Raw genomic sequence first — 10994 nt, forward strand, 5'->3', positions numbered from 1 at the left:
TGTGTGTGTGTGTGTGTGTGTGTGTATAATAAACAGACTACTTACCCAGCAGCTCATACAACAGGTTTAGGATGTCTTTCCAGGCTGCTCCGGCCTCCAACCCTGCACACTCACCGAAGTGGGCCGCACTGTTGTAGAGGTTGAGACGATCGATACAGTTGGAGACCAGAGTCAGCATGCCCTACAAAATACACAGTGATCAAACATGTGAACATGACAGAACCACAAAAAAAAAAACATAAATATGAAATACATGTATTTTCCACCGACATCCCCTATTGAAATACAGATCGTTCAAATAACAAGCTCTCATTAGTATGACAACCTTATTCTGGTGAGCTCTTTTTCTGCAGCATTCAATTGGTCAACCATCCTGAATGCAGCCCTATGGCTCTCTCTTGTCCAATTTGGTGGTTGTGTCATGGTGATTTATACCACAGCGAAATATCTATAGTGATCATATATGCTAAATGGGTGCCGTAAAAAGACAAAATGGAAATTGCTGATGATTTATAATGCCGGGGAAAATCATGAGTCAGCTGTCTGCAGTGAAAAATTAACCTTCTAAATATAATATATTAGGGGTGGGACAGAGATGTGCCGCTTTGGTATATTATCATAGAACGACGGGTAAATAAGATTAAATGAAATGCTGAACTATGCATAATTTGCAAATACTCAAACCACCAGAAATGCACATTTATTTCAGTTAGCTAATTCACATTCATGTATGTTGGCTTGAGGATATGGTGACACATTGTTTTAGCCTGTAAAGGTTAAGGGGAGTGTGGATAGTTGACATCATAGGCACCCTCAGTAAGGCAGCTGACATTTCATAATTGATGATTGCAATTTAGGTCCAAGAGGCTTAGCAGAAAGCTTCAGTGCACTCTGCGCCAGCCTTGGGAAAACGTATAACACCAGAACTGCTGACACTTTCAAATGCAATGCCTCCAAATATAAGATGGCATTGAAACCATATCAATTGCTTTAGCCCCTCACATACTTTGTCTTTTGCAAGTTTGCCGCTGCTCTCGGCTCACCAATATGTGCAGTCACTTACTGAAATTGCCTCAATCACAAGTCAAACTATTTAGTCCAAGGGGCTTAGAACAGCTCACTGTGTTATTAATTGATGTTACATAGACTGTTGGTTTAATGCGCCTTCCTTTATGGTGAAACGTACTTCTTGTTTGAAAAGGTTCTGCCGGTTCTTGAGCGAGCGCAGCTTGATCTGCCTTTCTTCATGCTCCAGCTCAGCATCAGGGAGCTGGAAATATGTGATGAGGTCATTGAGGGTTTGGAGCACCTCCTCCACAGGCAGCGAGACCAGTGCCCTATTCTTAATACCCAGACTATCCAGGTCTCTTGGAGGGAGAGAAAGAGAGACACAGAGAGAGAGAGAGAGACAGAGAGGGGACACAGAAACGTCAAAACATCACAACATTCAGACAGAAAAGCAGTCCCTAGTTTGTGATTATGCATAGTTTTCAAAATACCCCCATTCATCACAAATGCAATAATGCCTGGTATAGACACTCTAATTGGGAGACGGAGCAGACTTGCGGGGAGGTTGTGATGACTAACACAATGTTTAGCCCACAGGTTCATCCATGCTGAAATGCTGATTTCCGCTGGCCCGCTAAAAATAGCTCCTGTTGTACTCGTGGGAGGCGTGAGCAGAGATGTGTGTGTCACAGCCGCGGGGGGAGGCTGACAGACTCTCACATGTTCCCGCCATTAGTGCCCCATGAGCCCAACCCAGGAGACAGCGGGCCGTGTGATAACAAATAAGGGCGCTGGAAGCATCCACTTACGTGCTCCACGACTCCCTTCTTTATAGCTGGCAGTGCATAGCAGTAACGCCGATACAATGTTTGCCATTTGGAAACGCATGACTGGACCACTGAGTGAGCTGTCTAGGGCTTTGGCATCCCACTCAGTCAAAACTCACAACTCCCCACTGTGTGCGTTCACAATCTGTAGGGAAGTTACACCACTTTTGTGTGGACTGTGTGAGTCTGTGGGGCTTTGAGATGTTTTTAGGATTCATCTGTGTGTGATGTTGTGCAGTTGGGGGACTCTGTTTTATCTTCTCTATTAATTATGCTCCACCCTCATTATCAGTGGAACGATTACGCAACTTGTACCAATGACAGGACATTTTGCAAATTAGCCTAATAAAATGGCTCAAGACAAATGTGGACTGTAATTTGGTTTAATGGGCAATTTGTGTGATCACGTCACTGTGTCTATTAGTGAGGAATAGCAGTGATACCTGATGAATCGGTTGAAAAGTAATGTGGTGTTGCGGATGATTCGTGCCGCACGGGACTCCTCGTGTTGACAGCGCTGCAAGGTCAACCCGTCATCCATGTGACCTTCAGAATGTAGGCACGCCTTGAAAGGGCAGACAGGAAGAGAAAGAGTGTGAGACACTGCCATGAGATGATATAGGGAAAGAGGGAAAAAAAAAACCAAAAAAGGAAAAAGAAGTTATTTAGTGGAGAGAAAGTGACCAGCCATCGGGAGCCAGCACTTAGCCACAATGTCTGGAACACAGGTGCTGACACTACAGGCTATCTGGCTGTGTTTACATGGAGGACACATTGTCACGCATATTATCGTGCACACCTCTATCACTTCTGCCACAATAGCCAAAGGACAAGGTTTATATTTAGCTGAAGCAGAGATACAAACTGATAGACAATAATCTTACTTAATAAACTCATTACCCTCAAAATAATTATTAGCTTGAAGGAATCACGTTTATTTATTGATGTTATTTGTTTTTAGATGTGCTTTGCATCTGAAGACGAAACACTGCGCTCATGTTAGTCTTCACTCACTCGTCTCTTGAGGGGACCAAGACGGGCAGATTTGACATCAGGTGCCTGGTAGGAGAGCCAGAGTCCCGTGGCCATGTGCATGATGAAACAAAGCGAGTCCCCGTATTTAATCTCTGCCACCCCCATGCCCTCGATGTCCCGCTTGGGGCTCTGCTCCAGCTTCTCCTGCACAGGGGAGGAGAAAATGTCAGAGTTGTCAGTGTGGAGCGTGCTGGCACAATACAAAACATGCACATTCAGACATACTGCATGCAGATCTGTTCTTAATCAACCACCAACCAAATAACAACTACATCTGCTGTTTATGGCTCCATCTATCACAGTGGGATGATTGTATTTGCTTTGCTAGGATCAGATATAACTGCGACCCCTAATTGACATGAGGACTTAAGTGATAAATGACTTCACTTATATTCATGCTTTGAAAACACATTGTAAGGGTCACTAATTTGCTGACAATCACTGGCCATATCTAGAGACTCCATTACATAGAATAAGGCTAATTGGACGGTTCAGTCAGAGTCGCCAAGAGCAGCTAAATCAACCTTGATGGTATAGCTTTCCCTGCTCTAATAATTCTTGTAGTTTTCATTGTCCTTGAAAAATGGTGATTATCCAGTTCAAGAAAAGTGGGCGGTTCATTTGTAAAGGTTTAGAGGTGATCCTTTGTAACTTATTTCAAGTGGTAATGAGGAGGTGTGTGATTGACCACATGTGACACAGGTCACCTTGAGGAACAGCGGCAGAGTCAAGTGAAGACATTTTGTGCCCTTGTATCTGTGCGTACGTATGTCCTAACCTTAGAGGCTCTGAAGCAGAAGGCGGTGGCAATGGTGTCTGATCTCTCCCGGTCCTGCAGCACCAACCCCCTATCCTCAGTCAGGGCCAAGTAGTGACCGGTGGTCAGGTGGCGCAGTCGGAAGGGCTGGCCCCAGCGGATGTGGCTCCCACTCCAGCTGTCAAGATCGCACCCACACATTAAAATGTAGCACACATGCAAACGTACAAAGAGACAAAGGTGCATTAAAATAAGCCCGGGAAGCCTTATATCTGCTAATTAGTTGATCCAAACATTGTTGCCAGCTGTTAATTATCTAGCATGACATGGGGTAGAATAATTAGCAGATTGATGAACATTTCTCGATTTATGCACTTTGTTTCTGTTCAAGAAATTAAAAACAAATCACGGTGAAAAACATTGTAAATGTGACAAATATGACATTTGACACAAGATTTGAAATGAATAAAAGGAAAGGCTGCGTTGCCTGTGAGGCTATGAAATAGTCAGGATCAAAAGAGTCAACAGAAAAGGGGAAAGCAACAGAAGAAAAAAGAAATAGTTGAGAAGACATTCAAATAAAGAGACAGAGATGCCACAGAGCAGCATTAAATCATAGGTAGGGAGAGGGAGGAAAGGACAAATGGGTGTGGAGAGAAAAAAAATAGAAAGACAAAACAGCTGATACAAAGAAACAGGTGGAATGGAAAAATATGAGAATGGTGGAAAATGATAAAAAATAATAAAATAGGTTGTGAGATACAGGAAAGAAAGAAATAGATAACAGATCATGTGAAACACAACCCACCTGATACGGAGCGGCTCCAGCCTCCACAAGGACCTGGCCTTGGCACCGGCTTTACCTGTCTCATAGTTGACTATCCTGGGGATGCCAGAGAAGCATGAGTGGGTTGTCTTTCTGCGAACACTTTAAATGTCTAGCCACCACTGATACTGTCAAGGTCATTCATCCTGCTTCGAAAGAACACCACTCTTTACTCTCATTTATTACACTGATATTCACTGGGAGGACGTGTTTGTACACATAAAAAATGCACACACACTTTGCTGTATTTACTCTGCGGACTAAAGCATCACATCCTTCAAACAGAGACATGTGCGCCCTGATAACCTACAGCTACACTGTCTATCAGTTGGGTGTCTGGGTCCAAAGATAAAATAAATCTCTCATCACCCCCCGCTGACAGCTTGGAGTGTGTTTGATCTGCCCCAGAAAAAATGCAAGACCTCTAAACAGCTTGCTCCTTCTGTTGAATTTCAAGAACAGTAGAAGAAAAGCCAAAGCAAAAAAATAAAATATAATCCCACCTCCATTTTTTTCCATGATCTGCTCTAAAAATAGACACCATGTGTGTATGTGTGTTTTTGCCCTGGAGGAACACACATATCCTGGCACCTGGCTGAGCGTGAATGGTCCTTGCCCGCTGTTGTGACCCACTTCGAGCCCAGTGTGCCTTTTTTCAGCGGCCTACGTTAACTGTGTTGGCACCAAGCATCTATACTGTAGATAAAAATAACACGGCGGCCATTTTGGCTCCCCCCAGAGAGACGAGTGCCACGCTGGTCAGAGCCATTCTTTATGAAGCAAAGTAGGTGGGAGCTGAGGAACCATGGGTAACTCACATGTCAGTTAGCTTCTCTTGTGCTACATAACTGCTCTGCCATCACTAAAGGGTGACCCCTAATGCTGCAGCGTAATCTAGTTTGTTCAACACTTGCTGTGTTTCGCACCTCTGCTGCTCTTCACTCTGGTCTGATCCCGGGATGGCCACTACCTCGTCATGTCCATGGAACAGCCGCATCACATGACCACCCAAAAGGTAGCCTAATGAAGGAGGAAGGACATTAGATTTAAATAAGAAGACTCAACATTTTGTTTCCTGTTTTTTTTTTTTTTTGCTGCTTTTGCCTCCACTGCAAGTGCTTGTCATCTCATAGATGCAATATGTTAATGTTGACTTCAGAAGGCGTTTTTGTCATTTCTCAAAAAAGAAATCCAAGCTAATTCAACATGACAAGAAGATTTCCACAAATCTGGGAATGGTCACAGCGGAAAAAGAAAATATACTTTTAGATTGGATGTTTCACAGAACAGTTTAACAAGATGCTTTTTAACAAATGAAAAAGCTTGATCGAAATCTGAAATAGTCTTCATTTAATTCTGAAACAGTCTTGAAAAGTATAGTTAAGTTATAGTTGAATAGTCATTAGGGGATCATCCTTGACCAATTAGTGGAAAATTGCACTATCCTATCTTGAGATATATTTACGAACTGACATTGATTCAACAGCACACACCCTCTCCTTTTATTAATACACTGTATACATATAGTTAAACAATACTATAGAATCATGGACAAACATGTGGAAAGAATTGTGAAAAAAATAATGGAAGTTGGGACTTTGTGTAGCCTCTACCTTCTTCTATGTTGCTGCCGGAGCAGATGGGATGGACGTTCCACAGGGTTTGCATGAAGGAAGCATCCACCTGAATGTTGCCATTGGAGATGGATAAGTGCTGCAGGAAAAAAGGAGAAAGATTTTGTGCAGCATTTACTTATTTGCATACATCAACACCAGAGACATGTGGAAACCTTTTTTTTTTTTTTTTTTACTTTGAGTGCATGGTTCTACTTTTTTTGTTCCACCGAATACAATAATTTAATACAACCTGTAAGAGATTATAGTAAACATTTATACCTTTTGTAAATAAATCTCTAGAGTACAACCCGACTGCAAACAAGTGCGGGTTATAGAGGAAGATAGACTCTGGCTTTCTGATATCTAAATGAAACCATTTATTCAACATCAAATGTGATGTAACTTAGAGTTGAGGAAACCATAAACCTGACGGAGAGATGCCTGAGTGTTTGGGGATTTCTAACATCTGGGGGGCTGTAATACTGTTTGTGTGTGTGTGTGTGTTTTCCACAGTTCTTTAGTGTCCAAAATTTTGTGGCAGCTGTCTCCTGAACATCTTCCTTCTCCAGAGTGCCTCCGCAAGCCCTGGGTGCTGTTCCCACATACCACTGTGTGGGTGACAGCTGGGACAAACTACCAGATTGACATTGGTGACTGTAAGGCAATAGTGGTCATCTGGCTGTGCCCCTGCCTGCTATGAAGTCACCAACTTCATGGATCACAGGGGACATGTTTCCCAGGGTTAACATCGCACAGTGTATGATGCTGATCATAGAGGGCAGGAAGGCATAATAGTCAAAGAAGCAGCCTATTGCTGAAAAGGTCAGTTAAGTAGTGCAATAGGAACATAATCATTATTGATGGCGGTGGGATGTGGCACTGGCAGCAGTCTGAAGAATCCTAATTACCAAACCAGACACTTCCAGTTCAGATCAATTTTGCTTAATGTAAATGTTGCAGCCTTGCAGTTATCTAAAGGAAAAAGGTGTTCTTTACAATAAAGCCTCATGAAGGAGAGAAGTCATGGGGAGAGTTTGGTAACAGGATTTGGATAATCTGAAATTTTGTCACATTTCAAGAAGAGTTGATGTTCTCCTCCTAAGACCTCTGTATCACACACACACACACACACACACACACCCCCCCCACCCCCCCCCCCCCACACACCACACCACACACACACACCCACACACACACACACACACACACACCGCTTAGGATCAAACAGCAAACAATGAACTTACAAGGTATCGCTCTGAGGACACACTGACAAGGATGAGGTCATCGCCAATCCGCACTTTCTCTCCTTCAGATCTCTGTTTGGAGGCAGGGTGGATTGTCCACCAACAGGCCTCACCTACAATGTTACACACACACACATTGTTTTAATATATATTATATATACAGTATATATATGTGTATATACATATATATCTACATACATATGTCTATATGTGTGTGTATATGTATGTATGTATATATACACACACACACACACACACACACACACACACACACACACACACACACGCTTTCTAAACTAAAGCAGGTTGTTTAAAATATGGAGACTGCGTACATGTACTGTACAGTGTTTCCATAATTTAAACAACCAGCTATAGTGAACAGTTTAGAGTGCACCACATTGCCGCTGCCCAAATGTCATCTGTATTTACTAATAATACAATAAGGGAAGAGAAGGTAGACATGAGAACTTGGATGCATTTGGATGCACCATGGCAACACTCTTTTTAAGTTATATTGAGGTTACTGATCATCTGGTGCATGGTATGAAATAAATAATAATGCAAATGTGCAACAGAGATGTAATCAGCGCTGACAAAAGAACCACACTGTATGTCTACAGCGCTCCAGAGGGAATATTAACTGAGAAAACAGGCGCTTGTGAACAGAGAGGGAGGGATAAAGAGAAGGGAGCTTGCAGACAGCAGAGAGAGAGCTAGACAGAGTGAAAGAACCAAATGGAGGGAAACTGGAAAAAGACAGACAAAGAGAGACAGAGACAGCTAGAATGAACGAGGAAAAAGAGGTGGATAAAAGCAAACTGCACAGAGTTTTTTTTACCTGTTGAATCCTCCTGCAGACCGACATCGAAGGAAAGCTTATCTGTCTGTGATCTTGATGTCTTCAAACAGGCCAGATACTGTGGTCAACAAAAACATCAAACCACACAGGATAGCACTGTCACACACACTCTTCTGCAGAAGACCTTGATCATTTTTTTCGATGATGACACATTAATTGTGTGTGATCACTTACCATAGAGCTGAAGGAATGCCGCAGGAGGATGGCATGCCCATACAGAAGAGTCTTGTGTCCGCCACTCTGCGCTGCCTACACACAAACCAACACACACACACACACACACACACACACACACACACACACACACACACACAAACCAACACAAATACACACACACACATACACACACACGTCAGCTCAAGCTGAACAGCCCCAGTGGTCTTCTCCTCCAACTGCTTCAATCTACAAACGACCTCTGGCACTGACTGTTGCCCTCAACGAGGACCTTTTCACCAGCGATGATGACCTCAAGTGGGGGGAGGGGGGCATATATCTCTTGGGGAGGGTTTTGCCACCCCATCTCGTCAATGCAGACATGCAATCTGTCTTGCCACAAGAGATGGTATTTCTGGGTCCTGTATCCATGAGCGATACGGGGTCATCTTTCCAGCACTCCGACAACAGGAATGTGGGAAGGATGCACAACTACTGTCAGTCTCCGATGCAATGTCAACATTAGCAGGGAAGGACTCCACCGCTTATGGGGTTGGGTTAAGATGCAGGAGGGGGAACCAATGGTATCTCTACTGGTAGAGATGCAAAGGGGATAAAGAAGAGTTTTTGTTGTTTTTCTTCAAGCAACTCTTTTGTTACTCACCTTCCTTATGAGCCTCTAGGAAGCATTAAGGTAAAAAAGAGAGTCATTATTCAGAAAGAACTATTGTTCTCCTGAGCCTTTCTCTGCCCGCCTCTGCCTTATTTTAGTCTTTGGTACACATTATTAAAGTGCCAAGAGCACACGATTGTCAAACTGTCAATTCTTTTAAGCAGGACTTAGAAAAGCAAGTTGACTCCCATTCTTTGGCATTTTACAAAGTATTGCTATTGGCACCGGCTCCAGAAAGCCTCTCTGAAACAATGCCAAGTTTATGCCACATTAAACTGAAACTACAGCCACTGCAGGACACTAATGACATGTGGTCAAGACTTAAAATCTACCAAAGCTTAGAAGATTTTTTTCAATTTGAATTATATGAGAGACACATAATGCATGGCATTGTTTTGTGAAAGCGTTCTACAATGCACAGCCTCTATCTCCTCTTTCTCTCTGCCTATATCCCCCTGGATTGGCTACATGGGACAATAGCTGGCCTGTGATTTGATGCAGTTGTGTCGTGCAGACTGCAGCACTGGCTTCAGGCTTCTTCTTTGCTCCCGGCTACTGTTATATGCTGGCTGAGGTACTGAGCTTAATGCAGCGAGGCACATCCAGCTGCAATCAACACCACAACCAATAAACCTAAGCCTTCTGCTCACTTCCATACCTTGCGGCTGGAGACTGCGTTCTACAGATAGATTGTACACTGAGGGAAATTGTAGCTCATAAGAAAAATAACATCTACATTAGAGACACATTGCAGCAAAAAAATCAATCCACCTTGAGCAACTGAAAAGAGTCAGACTGTATTAACCTCATCTCACTAAGCCATAAAGAAGAAGACTATTGGATCAAAGAAGTACTGAATCTCCTGTACAGCTGTTGACAAAAAGTGACATCCTCATATCAATTTAAAGGCGTGACATTTAGCAGAACGCAGCCTCCTGGTGTGTAAGCCCTGCGGCAAATTACGTGTGTGTGCGGAGGCAGTGTGGGGGTTTCCTCTCAATAAAAGGAGGTGTGGCTGCAGCCACAAACAAACACCAAGCTAGAAAAAAAGAGGTGTCAGTGATGGCAGAGGAAAAGAAACACTAGCACCCCAGATGCCGTCAGGGCAGCTTGACTGACTTATCTCATTATTAGCCCTTTTGACCAAATCAAAAAGGTCAGTGCTTTTTTGATGGGCAATGACAAATTTACAAAGAGTAGTGGCTGGTGAATACTGATCTAAAAAGCGGGGTTGGCATTTACACCAGTTGTATGTGTGTTGTCATTGCAGGTCCTCTTCAGTCCCCTGTGTCTCAGGGCCTTCCGGCTAAAACAGCCTGAACTACCGATTTTCTCTAGCCACTGTCTATTGATAAACCCATCTGTTCAAAGGCATATTGATTTCACAGCCTGAGCCGAGACATATTCAACCTCCATTTCCCCTTTAATGGCGCTTCGTCCAATGACATTTCAACGCAGGCGAAGAATGATGACTAGGAAGGCAGTATCGAAAAAAAAAAAGTGAGTAGAGAGAAAACAGTGAAGTATCACAATAAAAATGACAAAGACATCTTAAACTTGCTGGGGTCTTTACTACAAAGGCAAAAATGAGAGAAAGGTAAAGGAAACTACTTTTGAGATCCGAGAAGCCTAATAAGAAAGTATCAAATGCAACAATATTAAAGTTCATCTGAACATGTATGCTTCCATTTTTGCAGTGGTGAATTTGTTTCATTTATTGTTATTGATAGTTCTTTATTATCAAAAGGAAACAAAAAAAGTTATTTTTTGGGATCAGAAATGTTTGTTTTCTCCTGAGCAGCTCTCTGTGTTTGACTGACAGTAGCTGGCAGGCTAGGCTAAAGGAGGGGAATGAGACTTGTGCTTGTAGCTAACACGTTATGAGAAAACCACTGCGTTATTAGCATTGGTATTGAATAGTAGGGACCACACAAGCATAGGGCTGGGCATCATTCAAAACTATACTGGTTCCTAACCATATGATATTATATTAGTA

General features: G+C 42.9%; 1 protein-coding gene across 13 annotated transcripts in view; it reads right to left on the minus strand.

Moving 5' to 3' along the window:
* LOC116669685 (ryanodine receptor 3) overlaps positions 1–10994 on the minus strand; it is a 109869-nt gene that overhangs the window by 68222 nt on the left and 30653 nt on the right. For 8 of the 13 annotated variants that reach the window (XM_032499662.1, XM_032499670.1, XM_032499667.1 and 5 more), the window contains 12 exons: positions 8990–9004; positions 8347–8421; positions 8152–8230; positions 7314–7426; positions 6067–6166; positions 5380–5473; positions 4436–4510; positions 3649–3805; positions 2850–3014; positions 2279–2400; positions 1187–1367; positions 46–181 (listed from right to left, as the gene is read on the minus strand). In XM_032499662.1, the coding sequence (XP_032355553.1) occupies positions 46–181; positions 1187–1367; positions 2279–2400; positions 2850–3014; positions 3649–3805; positions 4436–4510; positions 5380–5473; positions 6067–6166; positions 7314–7426; positions 8152–8230; positions 8347–8421; positions 8990–9004 (1312 nt within the window). The remainder of the gene's footprint in view (positions 1–45; positions 182–1186; positions 1368–2278; positions 2401–2849; positions 3015–3648; positions 3806–4435; positions 4511–5379; positions 5474–6066; positions 6167–7313; positions 7427–8151; positions 8231–8346; positions 8422–8989; positions 9005–10994) is intronic. The other 5 variants (XM_032499668.1, XM_032499664.1, XM_032499663.1 and 2 more) reach the window with 1 other exon arrangement.

This window comes from Etheostoma spectabile, chromosome 20 (genome assembly GCF_008692095.1).
Source record: "Etheostoma spectabile isolate EspeVRDwgs_2016 chromosome 20, UIUC_Espe_1.0, whole genome shotgun sequence".
Classification (NCBI taxonomy): Eukaryota; Metazoa; Chordata; class Actinopteri; order Perciformes; family Percidae; genus Etheostoma; species Etheostoma spectabile.